At 38.5% G+C, this 18,504-nt stretch overlaps 4 protein-coding genes across 13 annotated transcripts in view; all 4 read right to left on the bottom strand.

Annotated features, from left to right (window-relative positions):
- ehbp1l1b (EH domain binding protein 1-like 1b) overlaps window positions 1–697 on the bottom strand; it is a 30,294-nt gene extending 29,597 nt beyond the window's left edge. The window contains exon 1 of one of the 8 annotated variants that reach the window (XM_015022950.1): window positions 173–697. In XM_015022950.1, the coding sequence (XP_014878436.1) occupies window positions 173–276 (104 nt within the window). In that variant the 5' untranslated portion in view covers window positions 277–697. The remainder of the gene's footprint in view (window positions 1–172) is intronic. The other 7 variants (XM_015022959.1, XM_015022968.1, XM_015022997.1 and 4 more) reach the window with 7 other exon arrangements.
- Window positions 698–3,185: 2,488 nt separating this feature from the next.
- fam89b (family with sequence similarity 89 member B) lies at window positions 3,186–4,996 on the bottom strand. The gene is made up of 2 exons (XM_015022940.1): window positions 4,293–4,996; window positions 3,186–3,796 (listed from the first exon to the last, which is right to left on the bottom strand). Exons 1-2 carry the CDS (start codon window positions 4,542–4,544, stop codon window positions 3,635–3,637), a joined length of 414 nt encoding a protein of 137 aa, XP_014878426.1. The 5' UTR covers window positions 4,545–4,996; the 3' UTR covers window positions 3,186–3,634.
- Window positions 4,997–5,658: 662 nt separating this feature from the next.
- On the bottom strand, window positions 5,659–8,546 carry znrd2 (zinc ribbon domain containing 2). Of its 2 annotated transcripts, XM_015022928.1 has the most exons (4): window positions 8,435–8,546; window positions 7,908–8,059; window positions 6,980–7,064; window positions 5,659–6,886 (listed from the first exon to the last, which is right to left on the bottom strand). In XM_015022928.1, the coding sequence occupies exons 1-4, from the start codon at window positions 8,448–8,450 to the stop codon at window positions 6,456–6,458; spliced, it is 684 nt and encodes a 227-aa protein (XP_014878414.1). In that variant the 5' UTR covers window positions 8,451–8,546; the 3' UTR covers window positions 5,659–6,455. The 2 variants fall into 2 exon arrangements, with proteins under 2 accessions (XP_014878414.1, XP_014878407.1); XM_015022921.1 differs by lacking the exon at window positions 8,435–8,546 and having other exon boundaries at window positions 7,908–8,411.
- A 925-nt stretch (window positions 8,547–9,471) lies between these two features.
- Window positions 9,472–16,483, bottom strand: arr3a (arrestin 3a, retinal (X-arrestin)). Of its 2 annotated transcripts, none has more exons than XM_015022909.1 (17): window positions 16,415–16,483; window positions 14,848–14,879; window positions 13,943–13,973; window positions 13,801–13,861; window positions 13,677–13,721; window positions 13,393–13,583; window positions 12,828–12,887; window positions 12,681–12,757; window positions 12,444–12,579; window positions 12,243–12,327; window positions 12,082–12,154; window positions 11,725–11,862; window positions 11,423–11,506; window positions 11,298–11,321; window positions 11,164–11,213; window positions 11,043–11,062; window positions 9,472–9,872 (listed from the first exon to the last, which is right to left on the bottom strand). In XM_015022909.1, the coding sequence occupies exons 2-16, from the start codon at window positions 14,853–14,855 to the stop codon at window positions 11,058–11,060; spliced, it is 1,068 nt and encodes a 355-aa protein (XP_014878395.1). In that variant the 5' UTR covers window positions 14,856–14,879; window positions 16,415–16,483; the 3' UTR covers window positions 9,472–9,872; window positions 11,043–11,057. The 2 variants fall into 2 exon arrangements, with proteins under 2 accessions (XP_014878395.1, XP_014878387.1); XM_015022901.1 differs by having other exon boundaries at window positions 14,848–14,882; window positions 16,415–16,482.
- Between the last annotated feature and the right edge of the window lie 2,021 nt (window positions 16,484–18,504).

Below are 18,504 nucleotides of genomic sequence, written 5' to 3'. Positions count from 1 at the left end.
CGCCCTCAGCTGTCTCTGTCTAGCGGAAAGACCCACAACATGAGGCTGATCATGGCCATAACGGAGCCTTATTATAGCTAATAACACACACAGACAGCTCCCGTGAAGAATGTTTTCAAGTGAAACAGTAAAAGAAACGTTGACATATCGCAGACAAACCGACGTTACTCACCATTTCTTCGTGCACTCCAAGACAAGTTCCTGATAAGAAGCGATAAACTGGAACTTTGAAGCCTTTTTACCGACTCGTTGGAGTCGTTTCCAGACCGAAGTCATCGCCGCTGTTGGTAAGGTTAAAGTTTACACCCAGGGAGAGTTGAATAATCCAACTTTTATCGGCTGGTTCTGTTCCTCAGAGGAGGGTTTGCCTCCTCTTCATCCGCCGCTGATGAAACTCGTACAAGCTGCGACTTGCGCTCATTTGCAACACCTCGAACTGCACGCGCACTACACAAGATATAACCTGGCGTAAAAACGACGACAGCAGGCAGGAGCGGCAAAAGAGAAACTGACTTCCCTCTGAGGCTTTAAAAAGTCCCAACTAAACAACTGCAGGAGTTCTCATTGACAGCTTGTCGTCCCTTGTTTGGCTATAATCCACATGGAGGCAGCACAGCTTACTCAACTCTGGGTTGTTCTAACACAGATCTGCTTCCTCTTGACTCAGCCAACCCTCCCTTTTTCTGTCTAACAGACGTAGAGAACGAGAGAGAGAGAGAGGATATGCAAAATGAGTTTATGTTGATGCAGCAGCAGGCTATGCAAAGTCCCTGTGATACCTGGAGACTTTGACCCTGACTTTCTGTATCACTGTTGCAGCCTTATGTAGCCTTATTTCACATAATCAACTCTGCATAGTCTAACTTTTTTGCTGTGTTCAAGGGTGAAAATCCTGTATTGGTAAATTCTGTCCCTGATTTGTATCAGAAGTCACAGCTCTGACTGAGTCACTTCCTGAGCAACATCACCCCTAATGTTTCTGGGAAAACTGTGCTTCAGTCTGTAAACTACAGCAGCATAGTTTCCACAAGAGAGAAACGGACCAGGTTCACTTTGTAAGTATGTGTCTGTGTGTTTTCAGGTTAGGTCAAAGCACAGGGATTTTCCTCAGTGAGAGCAGCAGAGTATTTTTAGGCATGGATCATTTATGGACAGAGGCAGCTGGATGGAGGAGCGTGGGGAAGCAGCAGCAACAGCGGGACGGGTGGTGAGGGTGGGGGGGGGCAAGTCTCTCATGACTCAGAGTTACTCTAATTTTACACTGTGGGTTCAGTCTTCAGTGCTGTCCACTCCTCGACCAAACATGTAAACCCACCTGTCAGTGTGATGCTCTGATGTCTTCATGTATTGTAGTTCAGAGCATGAACAGAAACTTCTTTAACTCTTTGTTACTCTGCTGTATTGGGATAATTGCACACAGGTAAAACAACAACAAAAAACATTTTTACTAATAAAAATCCTGAATAATCAGCCCAATTTATTTTAATGAGTGTCAGACTCATTAAAATAGACTGCTCATCAGACTGCTATTTGTAATCAATCAACACACACACATACTGCTCATGACTTTACAGTTAAATAGTATTTTTGTCTACATCCATGTGGGCAGCACCTGTATAAAAGAAATGCCAGTTATAGGTCCACATTTGAATACAGCTGATTGAAAACCACTAATGAGAATAGTTTTGGATGACATGGACAGAATTTGGGTACATTCAAATCTTTAGCTCAGTAACTGGCAGATGTTTTCTGACATTTCTGATATCTCTGTAGCTTGTGCATCTTTTAAATAGAGTGGAATATGAAACCATCCTTTGAAAACTCCCCACACCAAATGTTTTTCCCCATGCTGCTGCATTTGGATGACTTGGGGGCATGGCGGAGAGAAGGAGCCCCTTCGTGAACAGACACAGAGTGTCTCCTGCACAATACAATTGTCTTAGCTTAAGACGCATTAATACACTGCAGGGTTTCGTTTTTCAGCATCACAGAGAGTCCAAGCATACATCCAAATCCGCAAAAGAAATGAAAGTTTGGAAGAAAAAACCTGTGGGGTCTCCTGTAGAGGCTTTGGACAAGACATGTCCTCACAATCTGATAGATTTGGACGTTTCTGTTCGGTGAACAGGGTTGGATCCTGATAGACTCCGACTAAAGAAGATTGAATACTGGAACTGAATCAAAATGTGCTGTGAAAAAAGCAAGAACTTCAGCAGTGTTGTCCCTTAAACAACCAGGTTGCTGCATCTTGTTTTTGATTTTTATGTCTTTCGTCAATTTAATGTTTGTTGTTTATTTGAATTGTAAAAATCACATCAAAGGTGAAAAAAGGATCATTGCTTTACATCACCAAAACCTGACATTTTACTTTATGGTTTCAAACTATGTGTGGGAGTTAAATAAATAAAAGAAGAAGCTTGGAAGTTTATTTTGGCATTCAGAGGTATTGAAAGCATGTTTCTACTAAATAAAAGTTGTTTCTAGGATTTGGGAAAATCTCATAATATCTGTGAAAAGTTTCCAGATCACAACATAAATAAAGAAGATGTCAGAAAGGAATCTTTGGGTTTTAAATGTTTACTTCTTAGAAATAAACTCCCACCATTTGCAGCCCATCCAGTTTTGGGAGGTCAGGAAAAGGCAAATTTTTAACATACTGAAGTTAAATATCACAAAAAATATGTTTTCTGTGACCTTGTATACAAATATACAAGGTATATATTTAAATCAGAGCATCCCTACGAACTTCAACTGTCCTTTACTTTTAACTCTTTCACTACTTAAGTATAATTTACAGCTTCATGAAAGGATCACATGAGCCAAATCCAAATTATTCTGCATTGACAGAGTGTTGGTGGGTTTCATGTTGACTACGGTTCAAAAGGTGAAAATACATTTTAGTTTGAATCTTTTTTTTTCCTACATGTACTTTGGATTCACTCTCAAAGAATTCATTCTTTGTATGCAATCAAAATTTCCCCACTTTTAAATAAGCAGCACAAATGTTAAAAAAAATCTTAATAATTGCCACTGTTCAAAACAACATTGTTGACCTGCTGGTTTCTTTTTTGCGTTTTATGTTTCATTAAAAAAAAAAAAAAAACTGTTGTGAAAAACAAATCTCTCTTTAGTGTTATGCCAGCATGTAAATGTTCTTACCTTTTCAGACACAAACTATATGCAAATGATGAAAAATAATAATTTATTAAATCAGGCATAAAAGTTCAAATAAAGGTGTACTTAAATTCTTTCTCAAGCCCATAAGGTTATATGTTTGATATGAATGATGATATGATCATTCATATTATATATGTATGATATGAATGATGTGTGATGGGCAAACAAAACTAACCTTTAAGAAAATAATAAAAGCCACATTAATGTGCTTAAAGTTAACATAAGCATAACAGCGATCTCATAAAACATTTTTTAGTTAACTGCTTTTCTACAAAACAAGCATCGAATGTTTTCTTACTGAGCAAAATGTGCCGGATAAACAGGTACAACATGAGATAAATTAAAACATAAATTAAAAACAGGGTCTCTTTTCACGATTGGTCCATGTGTTCATATTTACTAGTGAAAATGAAAGGAATTTCTGAGAGCAGGCTGAGAAGAATTTTGTGCTTTATCCTCATTCTTCTTCATCATCCTCAACCTCTTCCTCCTCCTCCTCTTCATCCTCAGAGTATCCGTTATCAGGGGTGATGGAGGCTTCGCCCTTGCATTCCTGGATGGCCTCATGGAGAGACCACAGCTGGCAGAGCAGAGACATGTCGAGCTGACGTAGACCCACCTGAAGTACAGAAGCAGAAAATGAATCAAAAAGTCCAGATTGTTAAAGCTCCCATACAGACCTTTGTGTTTTAGCTCATTATTACAAATAATGTATTTTAAAGGTAAAGTTATTAAGACATTATGTAAAAACTGTGTAATTAAAGGAAAAAATAGATAATTAAAGTCCCTTTTAAAACCACAACAATGGAAAAAATGGCGACTAATTTAAAGCTTAAGCCATTAAAGGTTCCACAAGGGAAAATGACAGAGTAACAGAACATCCATTCTGCTCTGGAAAAGGCACAAAGAGAAGGCAAAGACATTACTTACTCAAGTTTTAATTCCCTAATTTGGTCAAGTAAACAGTTCATGGGAAGCTATCATTTTTTCCCCTCCTTAAAGTCAAAGGTCATGCAAGTTGATGACTTTAAGTTTCTAATTACAGCCCAAATGTCCCACAGGAAGATTTACTGTCCCACCGTGGATGCTTTGCGGCAGATGAGTAAACACCTTACCATCTCTTTGCGCAGCAGCGCCAGCGCAGCGCCCAGTCCACCGGGCTTGGCAGCAGCCGCCTCTCTGCCTCCTCTGCAGCTGATCTCGGCTTGGATGCGGCTCCTCTTGCTGTGCATCTTCTGCATGTCCCTCCACGACCCGCCGCTGGAGTTCAGGATCCCGCTCAGGCTCTTAGGCAGCGGCGGCAGACCCTCTGCGGCGAACACGGCGGCACCAACCCGATAGTCGGCTCTGCTTAAACTCCCGTCCATGACACTTTTTCCTCAGTAAAAGTGGATTTTACGCTATCAAAACCTCTCAGGATCAGCTGCTCACACAAAGGCGCTGTTTACTCAAAGAAAATGAGATCATCTTCCTGGATTCAGACGGGAGACAAGGGATTTTTGGCTGCAGAAAGAATATGAAGCTTCCAGGCTTTGTTTTGCATCCTGCTCTTTGTGTCAAAGAAGGGGCGTTCACTCACAGCCCCCACCTCCCCACTCCTACACCCGGACAAAACAAAACCCCGCATCGTTGTTTGCTACAAAGGGAAACTGATTCTGTTTTAAACGACCTAATTAAATAGTTCCTGCACTTGATGTGGATGCAACTACTTCTTCTGACGATGATGTAGAGAGCAACATGCTTAAAATCCGGAAACAGCAAGTGGGTCTTCCACACATTTTAAATGTTTGGAAGGAAAATCTTGCAACTTACCAGTAGAAGTCCAGATATGGGTAGTGCATGACTAACAGCCAACACATTCCCCCACCTGAACAATGAATCTCTGCAGCTCCTCCAGAGTTACTATAAGCCTTTTGACTGCTTCTTTGATTAATGCCGTCTTTTGCAGGTTTGCTGATGTGCCATCACACTTGCGGACAATAGCTTGAACTATGACCTCTTATTCCTCAACTTTTCCACTGACCTGTCTGCTGTGCTCCCTGCTCTTCATCAAAATATTTGCATCAAATGCCAGAATCCTTTTGAGGGCAGCTGCATCTATGCTGAGTTTAAATCAGCGTTGGCCAACTGACTCTGCTGGTAATTGTTGTATTTGATTTTATCTAGATGAATGAGAGTAGAATAGGCTGGATAATGCACAGCTCAGCAAGATTTCATATGAGAACCTTGGACAGCTGGTATCCTTTCACTTCACAAATAAGTTTCACTTTTTGTTGGTCAGTTAAAAAAATCCCAATATTATATGTAGAAGGTTGTGACATGAAATAAATATAAAAGTAGACCAAATACTTTTTCAGAGCACTGTATTATTTAAGAACTGTGAAAGTCAATGGGAATAATAATTTCAGTTCATATTTTTATTTCACCCATTTCTTAAAAATAGATAAATTTTGTCTCCCTCTTGTGGAAAGAAACACACTGTGCAACTTCAGAACAGGATTTATTCTGGTCCATTATTAAAAAAAAACTAGCTACTTTGGACACATCATTAAGGATGGGATCTTTAAAATGAAGTGCTGTCATATGATGTACAATTGCAAAGATGTATTTACTCTACTTGCTATAATAAACTGAAAATAAAACTCAGACAAGCATCCATGCAAATCATCCACATGACTGTCGGCTTTACTTGACAGTTTTTCTTTCTTCCAAAAGCCTCACAAATCACGTTTGCATCTCAAGGGGGTCAAAAACAGAATTTTTAAGTCAAGCCAAACAACTTTTGAACTGCAACTGATCTCCCAAAGGTCAGATATACGCGACATCACATTCAGGCATGTGAAGGCAGGATAAATTTGTTAATTTAACAAATCTGATTTGCAGCACAGCAACATTTTGTAGATGGCTGTGGAGAAACTAGAGAGCACAAGATCACAAGATTTCATTTTCTATGTAGAATCTCCCTGGTTTAATAATCTCAATAGGATACATTTAAACTAATATGAACAAGTAAATGTTTGAAATTTTAAGTTACAATTTGACAAAAGCCATTACATCAGTATGTCATTTTTCTGTTAGGTGCATGCCTGCATAATTTCAGGAATAAGTCGTGCACTTTAAAACATCTGAATCCTAATTCAAGTGTGTTTAGGAACAACTTCAGATTCAGCTGTAAGCAAGTATTCAGACAGAGAGAGAAGCAAGGCAACAGTCAGTACTCCGAAGCAAAGTAGAACCAGCGCTCCTATCACTTTACGCCTTTTGTCTGTCCTGTGTGCTTACTGGCTGAGCTCCTTGAGGCTTCGCAGCGAGTTGGCACAGCTGCTGATTAGGCTGCACAGCTGGATGCTGGCCTCCAGCGAGGCCGAGCTCTGTAACTGGGTGGTGGCCCAGCGGAGTTTAGTCAGAACCGCTTCTTCTGCTTCTTCCAAAACGGGTCGCAGGGTGGAGTTCTGCGGACAAACTGGGGGACGGATGGGAGCCAGGGTGGTGGTGGAGGCAGTAGGCGGTGGAGACGCGACTACGGGTGGAGGCAACAGGGCCCTTCCTCCGGCGGCGGCCCCCTCACAGTGCTCCGGTCTGGGCTGAGGAACCGACACGCCTGCCTGACTGCTGGTTGGTCCTCCGTTGAGTTCAGGAGCCGCTGCCGGGACCTGGGCTGCCAGCTGCCGCTCTCTCACCTGGGACAAGGCAGCTTGTGGATTTAGAGCTATAAAAACAAGAAAAAGAGGATAAACTTAAACATCTGTAAAAAGAAGAAAGGAGAATAAAAACTACAGAAAAAAAACATATAGGAGTTTACCAGGGTTGTCCTTATCAATATCAGAGTCCAGCTCCTGACATGAGACACAGTAGTTCTTCTGCTGTCTGTCCTGAAGAAGAATAGTCTGGAAACACAAACACATGCCTTAGATAAGTGAATCTTTCTCCATTGTTTTGCTCCCAGTAACACTGATTTTTACTCGGATTGTAAATGTCTGCAGTGCAATAATTGTTACCGACCTTCAGCATCTTCAAAATGCTAAAGGTCACAGGAAGCACACACAACAAAGACGGAAACACCGAAACAAGCATATATCACAATTGATATCATCATATTTATTATTAGTTATAATATTAATATTATAACTAATGAAAACTTAACATTCAGTTTCCCAGAACAGTTGAATATTATTTAAAACCAATTTTAAAAAAAAGAGACATAATAGTACAAAAAGCCCTAAACAGTCATTGCTACAGAAGCTAACATGTTAATAGAAAGTTGATAAGAAGGAAAAAGTACTAGGAAAAAGGTGCAACATAGATTACTGCAGCCTCATTCCAAGAGTTTGGGGATTAACAACAAACTCCTTGGAAAATATTTAGTGATTTTATAAGTACCATATTTTAAGTCATGATGCATGAAAGTAGTTCAGTGATGCTTGTATCACAAGCATGATTAATAAGCATGGGGACCGAAGGCTGGCCCATGTTGGAAGTTAAGAGAACTATCAGAAGACACGTTCCAGATCCAATCACCTCTCATCACACAGGGCTTAAACGTATCTGCCACTAAAATCTTAGTAATTCAACATATTTGGACTGTTGTGACAGTAAAATGAGGTCTGAAACAGTAATAGTGATATAACTATTCCTGATCAGTGTGCTTGAGTTCATTCTCAATATGAGAGTATCTGAAGTGCTTCCGCTTTTATTCTGACTAGATTATTACAAGCAAACGTCCTGCTTACCCCGCACGCCTCGCAGCAGTCCCCCAGCATCTTGAACCCTTTCAGGAGGTAATCTCCCATGAGCTTGCTGATCTTGTCCTGTCTCTCCCTGCGAGCCTGGATCACCTTCATCTCAGCTTCTGTTGGAGGCTCCCACTCAAAGTCTTCTTCATCTACAGGTCGGCAACAAGTGAAAAACAACATCCGAGCAAACACACTGATAATATCAGCTATGCTACATACACACACTTCTGTAATATCGTTACAAACATGCTACCTGTCTAATTGCTTATTACACATTGTAAAGCTTTCAGTTAATTTGCTTGAGTAAAGTTTTATTGATCTCTATTTGCTTGCTACGACAGTTGTCAGAAAATAATAACAAGCTAGCAGTCAAAGCAACCGGGGTAACGTCAGGATAACAACACGTACACGAAGCAGCTCAGTCGATATAAGCTAACGGAAATTAGTGCTAAATACAATTATACATAAACTATACAAGTTGTTTCTTAAAACGTCAAAATTAACAGACAGTTACGTTCACAAACCTCCATTCAAAGCCATGTTGCTTCACTGCTGCTACACGTTGTGAGTGATGTGTCTTCTTCGTGGCTAGTTAAAGTATTAGGTGGCGTTTACCGCCCCCTGCCGGTGACACCTGTCAGCTTTTTCAAAACCTAAACGCAGACGGGATTTTTAAAGCGTTTTTCTTTGGGCTTTTAAACTGCTGTTGAACAGCTAAGAACCCAGTCATTAAGAATGTCTAAGAGAAACCTAAAGTTAAAGTTGTCTTGGGAAAAAGGGCTGGAGCACTCACTTATTGCAATTTTTGGAGGCCGTTCCAAAATCCAGATGGCCTCTTGTTATATGGTCATCAGAGTTAGGAACACCATCCATTTTCTTTACACCCTTGTCCCTCAGTAGGGTTTGGAGGGTTGCTGGTGCCTATCTCCAGCTATCATTCTGGGCGAGAGGCAGGGTACACACCCTGGACAGGTTGCCAGTCTGTCACAGGGCAACACAGAGACAAACAACCATGCATACACACTTACATCTAGGGGCAATTTAGAGAGGCCAATTAAGATAGTCATGTTTTTGGACTGTGGGAGGAAACTGGAGTACCTGGAGAAAACCCACACATGCACAGGGAGAACATGCAAACTCCATGCAGAAAGACCGGGGCCAGGAATTGAACCCAGAACCTTCTTGCTGCAAGGCAACAGCTCTACCAACTGTGCCACTGTGCAGCCCATGAGTTAGGAACTCATGCAAGAAAAACTTGTCATCAAAGGTTTAGATCCTGCACTCCTATTCAAGCCACTTGGAAACAACATTTTCTCCTAATACATTTTAAACCCAAACCCACCAGAGCATCTTCTTCCCATCCTTTCATCTTCTTCCCTTCATAAGAAGGGAAGAAGATGCTGTAAACTGCACGACTCTTGAAATCTGAGAAAGTTCAAATGATTCAAAAGTGCAACATCTTCCATCATTAAGGGGCTACAAACAATATCAGCAAAGATTAAAGGGAAAAAACTTTAGGCAAATAATTATACTTTGAAATCACAACTACAACACAAAAACATTTCTTTCCAAGTCATTTATTTTTCTGTATGGGTAAATACAGTATATCACAGACTTCAAAAGCACAGTGGTTTTATGGGCTTCGAACTGACATTTTATGGGAGAAAGAAAATTCCACTTATGTGAGGGTTTAAGTAAGGGTCTTGTGCATTATTTTTGTTTTAAACACCAACATTCTCTACAGCTACATGGCAATGCTCTCTCTACGTGAACAGAAACAACAAAAGATCTAACAGGGGATTGATGTTACATCTTATTTCCTTCTGTCTTGCATTGAAATGTTTTTCTCTTCACTTCCTGACACCAGCCACAATCTTCTTCTTCTGTGTGTCATGTTACATCCTTTGGTTATCTTGCTGTCTTTCTGTGGGTGTCTTCTCAATCTGCAGTGTAACATCTTCTCTGTTTAGGATCAAGCACAAAATTTAAAAATCTTTTGTGAAGTATTAGAGATTGAGTCATCCAACAGGGCCTTTTAGAAATGTTTATACAATCTTGAAATATTCATTAAGGGTTCATTTAAGGTTGAATCAAGGGGGCAGAAATATGTATTTGTATTTTGCCCCAAGAGGTAATAATTTGTAGAGGAAACTTTCAATTAAAGCTGCAAGTCTTTTGGATTGTATTTTTACAGCTTTGCACATCTGGAATTTTGTAGGACATTTTAAAATGTCTCAGAGCAGATGAAGTGTGTCTATAGACATAATTTATAAAAAAAAAAGGTTGCAACATATTCTTAAACTCTTAACTTTGACTGTGCCATTCTAACACATGAGGCTGTTTTAATTTTAACCACTCAAAAGTATCACTGGCTGTAGTTTCAACAAGGTTAATACTCATTCTTTCAACTGAGCTCAGGTTCTCTGCAGCTCCTCCAGAGTTTCCATGGGCTTCTTTGCTGTTTTTGTGGTTAACGTATTCTCTGTATGGACTGCCGAGCTTTGGTCATGGCAGTGTGGCCACAGGTTGCACTTTTGACCCTCCAAAGAGGCTGTTAATAAGTTTGGCTAGCATTGATACAGAACTGACCAGTGATTTGAAATTTGACAGAAGTAAAAACAGAAATGTTTGCATTTTTCTGTTAATTTTAATGCAACAGATGCATATTAATTCAACATCAAAATAAAACAGAAAGATGTTTTTTGTCATTTTTGCCACTTTGTAACAAAACAATATGTTTTATTGTATGTAAGAAAATACTTACATACAAAAAAATTTCTGTTTTAAAACCTGTACACATAAACACACATATTACTGTTTAACCATAAACCTTTTTTAGTTGTTGCAGATAAACATTTTTGGATCGCTGTCCCCTGGTTTAGCTTTTTACAGACTAAATTATACCCAGTTGGATTCATCTTACAAGTTAGGCAAGTTCTAAACAAAATCTCTTGCACTGGATTTTATTTTGGTTATCAGAGTAACAGGGGAAGAATACAAATACATACATCCAATGAGAAACTACATTGTACTGGTATAATAAAACAAATTGACGTTTTGGTCCCACAAAAATTTCAGAACCTAAACTACATAATTTCTGACACCGAAATCTTAAAGCGGTACTTACAGCACAGCGATGCTGATCCTTTACTCTGCCCAGATTGGAGGAATTAAAAAAATAAACAACAATTCATTAATATCAGCACGGATAGTTAAGACATCCTGAAATGTGTGTTAATAATGGAAAAAGTACCTTCAGGTTTGGGGTGCATGAGGTTCAGTGGCAGCTCCACTGTGACGTCGCTGTGCAAGAAAAGAAACCAAACAATTAGCAAGAGCTGCTTGCTAATCAGCTGTGATATAACTGCTGTGATGGACGCTGCTTACCTGGCAGTAAGGCCGCCCAGCAGGCTTAGGGGTAAGAACAACATTATAAGATTTTTTCCTTCTTCATTTAATCCACTTTAATCTTTAGGTTTCTTTGAGACAAAAATGGTGTGACACAGACTCACCCTCCTCCAGCCACCATGAGGTTAATTTTAATCTTGTAGGAGACCAGGATACCCAACACCTCTTTTTCCACACCCTGCGGCAGCCTGTGTGAACGAGGGATTTACAAGGATTTCAGGGATTAACAGGTTTATTTTAGTTAAGAGTACTACCATACGACATCATGGATTTCATAAGAAGCAGCAGCAAAACTATAACGTCTAAAAAGAGCTTACATCCAAAGGTGTAAACAGTTAAAAAACAACTTAATCCTGTTTTTCTTTCTTTTTTTTAGCTTTGTCTGATGTGTTGTTTTAATACTGACATAGTGGTGGAGGCCAGGTTTGTGTCCTCATCCTTCAGCCGTCCATCCAACGCCAGACCTCTTTTCTCCTTGTTGTCAGACAGAAGTGGTGTGATGCTCAGAGTTTTATCCAAGGTGCCGTTGGCATCCACTGTCTCTCTGAACAAACAAACATAAACAAATGCCATTACAATATCAGAAAATTATATTAATGTATCTGTTTTATGTGGCCTTTCCTAACAGTTTAGGCAAACAGTTTGGTGGATCTGGCTTGCCTTATATTTTTGGGGTAAATTTGCTTATTTGTTCCCCGATCTGTAAAGTTGACTTGCCATCACTTTGACTGAATTTTATTTTCTGCTAGGCTCTAAGACGTACCCAAACTCTTGGCAAAGAACAGCCTTGGTGTATTTGTCAGCTGAGTAGAGAACAATGTCAGTGGTTTGGTCCACTGTGAGAAGAGAGTGAAGTAGATACATTTTCAGGGTGGGCCTGGATGTTAATTAAATGATCAATAAATCAATAACACAGGAACCCACCAGTGATTTTGATTTTCTTCACCGTTTTGTTGCTCTCGTTGTTGATTTTGATTTTAATTGGAATAGTTTCTCCGTGAAAGTAGAGCTGCAAAAACACAGAAATTAGTTGGGGGTGGTTTTTATCTCTTTGTTTTTTAAATACAGTATCTCAGTGTTGTAAAGGTTAAAGGTTAGATAAGTAAAATAAATTTGCCCCCCTACATCTTTATCCAATGATGCTTCTAAGTGAACGGGTTTGTCAGACATCATGAAGCTCTTGCAGATGTCAGCCTTGGGGCCGGCTCCCACTTGAGACGGGGCGTACTGGATTTTACGGATGACAAGGCGAGCGGTGTCCCTGTTCGGAGCACACAGGGAGAAAAAAACATCAGATATAAACACTGAAAACATGAGTCAGACTGAAAACAAAAGCAGGACTGATAACAAAAGTGCACTCACTTCTTTTCAATCTTTTCATCTGGGTTGTTCTTCTCCATGGCGAGGTAGGTTTTCACCTCAAAGTCAACACCGCAAGCCTGTAAAGAGACACAAAATGTTGAAGGTCTTGCATATTTCATGACGTGTGGGTTTGAAAAAGAGGCGCACCTTTCCCTTGTCGTCAGGTCCGGGCTGCAGAGAGACTGAGCATGGCAGGTTGTTGGGAATCTGGAAAAACAAAATGAAGCAACTTCTAATTAAACAAGTCATTTTTCATTACACTGTTTACAAAGATTTGTTTTCAAAATGTCTGAATGCCTCAGTATTGTTTCATTGCATATCCATGTTTTTCAATTTGGACATATAGAGTAGGAAAGTAATAGTACTGTTTTTCTTTCTATGAAATCCATTTAATTTTTTTTAAATTCTACGTAACTTCAGTATGATTAATTTCTTACATTTGTCAAAAAAATGTAGTATTGGCTGCATGGTAGCACAGCTGTTAGCATTCAGATGAATGGCAGCATAAAAACTATTTAAATGAATAAACACTGAGCCTTAACATTATGCCAAGTTTAATAAACATTTTTCACTTCTAGTCTCTTTTCTAACTTATTTTGAATTTGACATCAATGAAAACAGACTTTTCCCAGCAGTTCCAGCAGAGTGGATCAGCACCATGGACAGAGGCATGAAACGCTGACGCAGCTGAGGTCTGAAAATCCTCCCCTACCTCAAAGGAGAAGGGGTAGGCGTTGTCCCCCGCCTTCTTCAGCAGGGTCTCATGCATGGCGCTCAGTTGCGGTTTGTTGCACTCAGGATAGATCTGCGTCTGCTCGAACCAGATGTCCTTCCTGAAGCACAGGCCCATCACGTCCAAGTCTTCACTACCATAACGGAAGGCACAGGCCAGTTGCACGAAAGCTGCAAACATGACGACATTTGAATATTTATTTATTGCTGAGTTGCTTTTTTCTCCAAGGAGATGAGTCCAGAAGGAATCTTTTTTTGTGTTACCTTTTCTGTCACCAAAATCTGCTGTGTCCACCTTGACGACACCATCTGGATTTGGGAAGAGTTCTGATTAAAATCTTAACATTATAACCTCAGAAATATGGAGAAATTATAATAAAACACACACCAACTCTGTCCACTGCAGTCACGTGGTCCACATAGTCTCTCTTCCCCAAGTAGAGGGTAAGCTGTCAGACAGAGGCAGTTGGAGAAGTTAGAAAAGTCAGAACATCATGATCAAAATGTTGAAGCAAGAGAGGAACACTAACCCCTCCATTTCCACTGGTCTTCTTGAAAATCCTGAGAAGAAATGAGAAAAAAAAACACAAATTTAAAAACCCTATCTCCTCAGTACTTATGTCACCTGTTATTTATTTACAGTCTTGCTGGATTTACTAATTAAAGTCAGAATGAATGGTAGATTTAATTAAGATTCAGTGGATAGCACTGGTTTATCTGGCATGTAGCTGTAGATCCAGTAAGTATTTATTCTGCTTTATCCAGTCAAGTATTAAGTATTAATAAATAGCTAAGTGTGGAGCCGCTTTACCTCATCCTACCCGGATTGAGAGGCTGGGTCAGGTGAGGGAGTCATAAAAGCTGCAACTAAAGTTCTCAAATAGGCGATAACCCCTTTGCTCCCGCCTGAAGCTTCTTAACAGTGTTAGTGTCTGAGAGCAGGTTTCAAACAACGCATCACCTCACGAGTCCATACAAACCACAAATAACACTTTATGGTGCTTCTAGAAATAGTTTGATGTAAAAAACACAAATTTGTATGTGTTCTTTACTCAAAGGAGTTGATTCTGATAAAGCATCATGCAAATGGATTATTAAAATGTCAAATAAAAACTTAATATATACATTTCAAATCAGTTGCAGTTGCTGCAATTAAGTTTGTGAAAAAAAATTATTAGATCCAAAGTTTAATCTTAAACTTTCTACTGAAAGCACCCAATCACAATACTTCACAAAAGTATTTATGCGCTTTTATCTTTATTCATGGTTCATCATGTCACAACTAAATTTGATTGATTAACAGAATGTAGTGGTTTTCAACATTTTATCCAAATATACGCTAAAAGGTGTGGCCCATATTTGTGAAAGAAAGAAAAAAGACTAGAAGAAAGAGAAAAAAAAGAACAAAAGAAAAAGTGAAATAAATAATACTTACTTTGCCATTTCTGGAAGATGTTTCAAAGTGTCCTGTGGAAGATAAGACAAAAAAGGTCAATTTAAGTGATGGAAAGATCATAAACTGCGTTTAAAACACTGATTGTGCGCCTTCTGTCAGGTTTTTGGCAGGTGTGGCGATATTTCTTTTCCAGGGCCGTAGGAGGTTAATCTTTTGCGATAAGATTACGCCACTGGTGTTAAAGGCCAACGCCAAAGCTGTTGTTATTTCAGCCAGCTGCCTCCAACCTCGTAAACATACGCACCAGGAAAAAAACACAAGCAAAAAGGCAGTTTACATTCAGCACAGTCTGTTCTCTTGCAGTTAAAGAGAATTGATTAAGTGATGAAACATCCAAATGTGTATCTTGAGTTGGTATTTTTGGACACATGAGCCCTAAAAGAAGAATTACAACTATAGTCACAATGGATTATGAGAGAAAATGCTTCAAATTGTGTCAGTTGTGTCTTTTAACAGGAGTTTCATCTTTTTTTAATAAAATAAATGGCATGCACAAATATGTTGCATGTAGTTTTCTGCACTTTTGATTAGATAAATACGTTTGCAACGTGGGAAAGACCAAAAATATACTTTCAGGCCCTACAATTTATATAGGTTTACTTTCAGTTTTGATACGTGTACATGAGCAATAAATGCTCAAATTCTTGAAGAAGTTTGCAGTTCAGCCTTTTAACAAAAAGTATAAATTCTCTCAAATATCTTGCACTAATAATTTTGTTATTGATTATAGTGATACGTGTGAAGATTTCAGGCTGAACCAAAGAGGTGCAGAACATCACAGAAATAAAACTGAATCATTGTTAAACTAAAGAAAAGTCTTTACTCAAAGATGCTTTAGAAGTTAAAACTTTTACACTCATGTTTGGCTCTGCTACTTTTTGGGTTTTGTAAGGAAAAATATGACATTGTTATTTGGTTTGTCCATCTTTTGGCTGCTGAGGATGTTGAAGTCACAAAGATAAGCCATAACTTTACTCTGAAGAGAAAAATCTCACCACAGAAAACGACTAAAATCTGCTTTAATCTGAATACGACTTAAACTGACCTCACATGGCCAGATTATCACTCTGCTGTGACTAGTATGTGATCACATATCTGACCTTAAGACAAATTATTTCAACTAACACTTAGGACTTCATGAAATCAGAAAATGACAATGTTTCAATAATATTGTACATGTAGTAAAAAACACAACCAGATACTTAAATCTGTTGTTAAATTATTAATGTCAGCCTGCTTTGGATTTAATGCAGTAAACGACTTAATTAAATATTACATTTATTTATGTATGACATTTATATAATGAAGATAATTTATGTTGGTTTTCACATGCAACAACACTACATTTGCATTTTTTTTTTATTAAATACCCCAGTTAGGTCATTACCAATTTACCAAACTTGTCAGGGTGATAACGTCTGTATTCCTAAAACCTGCAATTGTCTACAGTCATCTGTCTTTCAAGTATCCACATACACTCATAGATCTCTGCACATGTGTAAATGTAGTATAAATCATGAGTATTAATGCTACAAGAAGGTCTTACCTCAGGTTCTTAGTGTCAGTGTGTGTCAAGGCGAGTTGAGAGTGTAGCCAGCGACATTTGGTGCCCCCTTATATACCATCTTGCTGTCTCGGTTTCAGAGTTAACAGCTACATTGCTGTCGTTGCCTCCTCCATAATCCAATTAAGGAATCAGCCCACAGCTTATTTTGGGCCACAAAGAGTTTAAAAATGTCACTCAGATAACCCAACAGCCACCACATAGCATGGTCATAGTAGGCTGCTAATCCAGCCTGCTATTCACTGCAGAAGCAACAAATCAAACTATAAAACACACATTTACTGAGATAGGGCAATAAATCCCTATCATTTCACTTTTAGTGCTTTAATGTTGTACAGATTAAAACTTCTTTAAATAGTTTGCAGAAAAGTATGTCTACTTAGAGTTTAATAATAGCCTTTAAAGCTGTTATTTTTAGTCTGACCTGTGCTGGAAGTCATGTTGCATTAACCACAAATAAGATAGAAGGACTTAATGGAAATGTTTACAGAACTGCCAATAAAGACAGACGAAGGCTAGAAATATAAAGTCCAACAAGATCCCGTCGGTAAGTGGTGAAAAAATAGTCAAAGCTATCTCAAATGCAACTGTTGGGTTTGGGATCAAAGTCTGAAAAAAGCAGTTAAATGAAGCCTAATGAAAGGTATAATGAGTCTGAAAATGTGGGGTTTTCTGTGGGGCAGAGTGGGGTTTCCCTGTAGTTAAGTCAATCTGACTGAAGCAGATTAGCAGCTCCCAGTCACGTTACAATACGGATGATGGAGCCTTGACAGAAACATCAGAGTAAGCTGCCGTATTCAGCACTGTCTTAGTGAAAGGTCAAAGGTGAGACAGGATCTGTGGTGTTTCCCTTCAAGCCTCAAAATACCACAGTTAAAGGAATGATGACAAGCTACTGATGGAGTTTTAAACTGTTGGAAATTATTATTAGCAGTAATATTAATTTTAATGCAATAGGTTTTATTTCTTAAAAAAACTAAATTTCAAAATTTTAAATATTTTTTTCCTCAAAAATGAGGGAAAGCTGATGAAGTTAGAATTTAGCTACTATAAACCTCTGGGTTCAACATGTTTGCCCCACAAACCAAATGCTGCAGTGTTACATCAAAGGCTTAACTGGAGGCGAGGGCAAACATGGGACACAGCACAAGTTGAGCCGATGATTTATATGTCATCAGTAGCTGAAACTGTTTCATTTTTCCTAAGCAGAAGATAAAACCTAAAGTAAAAAAAGCTCCCTGAAGCTTAATCTCAAACATTACATGAAGGACTTGCAGATAAAACGAACCATTAGCAGCGCTTTGCAAGTATATTTTACAGATGTCACATTACAAATAGTGTTTTCTTAAAATTTTACAATTTAATTAGATTAGATTGTTCTAATCTAAAATATCCTTCAAATTTTAGATTAGAACAAAATCTAAATTGTGTGTTGTGTATTTGTATTCTGCTGCAATTAATCAAAGATCTGTGCACTCACATTTCTACAAAGGTCTGTTGGAGTTTATCTCTACTATTTTTAATACAGAATGACATTTTGACCATTTTTCTTAAAAAAACAAAAAGAACCTCAATCAAATTGAATGGACAGTGTCTGCAAATGTTTCCAAATCCAATTGAGAATCAATAGATTCTGATTTGAATCTAAAGGTTTAAACTTTAATCAGATTATTAAATTCCATCTCATGAACATGCTTTAAGCATAATGTTTATTATCATTGTTACTATTTTAGAACCTCAAACTGTTCTCAAACTTCCAGCATACAGAAGCTTCACTTCCCATTAACTCTGGGATTTAAAAAAATTGTTTACATTCAAGGAAAAAATCCAAGAAAGAAAAGTATGTCCTTCTCAAAAATTAATGAAAAAGTATTAATAATCAAACCCGTATCAATGCTGAACAGCGTTTTGAATGATTCCGATCTAAAACTCATGCTAATGTTCAGCTAAGTTTTTATCAGCAGACATGGTGACACGTTCTTGCATTTACTGCCATCTAGCGGATCCTACTAGAAATGTTCAATCAATTCTTTAAATTATTTTATGTTACAGGTTATTTGTACCTTAGCTTA

The sequence above is a fragment of the Poecilia latipinna genome, unplaced genomic scaffold (genome assembly GCF_001443285.1).
Source record: "Poecilia latipinna isolate Pla-1442-1.1 unplaced genomic scaffold, P_latipinna-1.0 Scaffold87, whole genome shotgun sequence".
Taxonomy (NCBI): domain Eukaryota; kingdom Metazoa; phylum Chordata; class Actinopteri; order Cyprinodontiformes; family Poeciliidae; genus Poecilia; species Poecilia latipinna.
Note: the sequence above shows the minus strand (reverse complement) of the source record. Positions and strands in the feature narration are given on the sequence as shown.

Excerpts from the sequence above, each read along its gene's own strand:
- fam89b (XM_015022940.1), bottom strand. The coding sequence starts at position 4,544 with ATGGACGGGAGTTTAAGCAGAGCCGACTATCGGGTTGGTGCCGCCGTG. Across the intron at positions 3,797-4,292 it reads CGCTGCTGCGCAAAGAGATG|GTGGGTCTACGTCAGCTCGA; the intron begins GTAAGGTGTTTA and ends TCTGTACTTCAG.
- znrd2 (XM_015022921.1), bottom strand. The coding sequence starts at position 8,090 with ATGTTGTTTTTCACTTGTTGCCGACCTGTAGATGAAGAAGACTTTGAG. Across the intron at positions 7,065-7,907 it reads ACTGCTGCGAGGCGTGCGGG|ACTATTCTTCTTCAGGACAG; the intron begins GTAAGCAGGACG and ends TTGTGTTTCCAG. Across the intron at positions 6,887-6,979 it reads TATTGATAAGGACAACCCTG|CTCTAAATCCACAAGCTGCC; the intron begins GTAAACTCCTAT and ends TTGTTTTTATAG.
- arr3a (XM_015022909.1), bottom strand. Across the intron at positions 13,584-13,676 it reads AGATTTTGGTGACAGAAAAG|CTTTCGTGCAACTGGCCTGT; the intron begins GTAACACAAAAA and ends TCATGTTTGCAG. Across the intron at positions 11,214-11,297 it reads CTGGGCGGCCTTACTGCCAG|CGACGTCACAGTGGAGCTGC; the intron begins GTAAGCAGCGTC and ends TTTCTTGCACAG.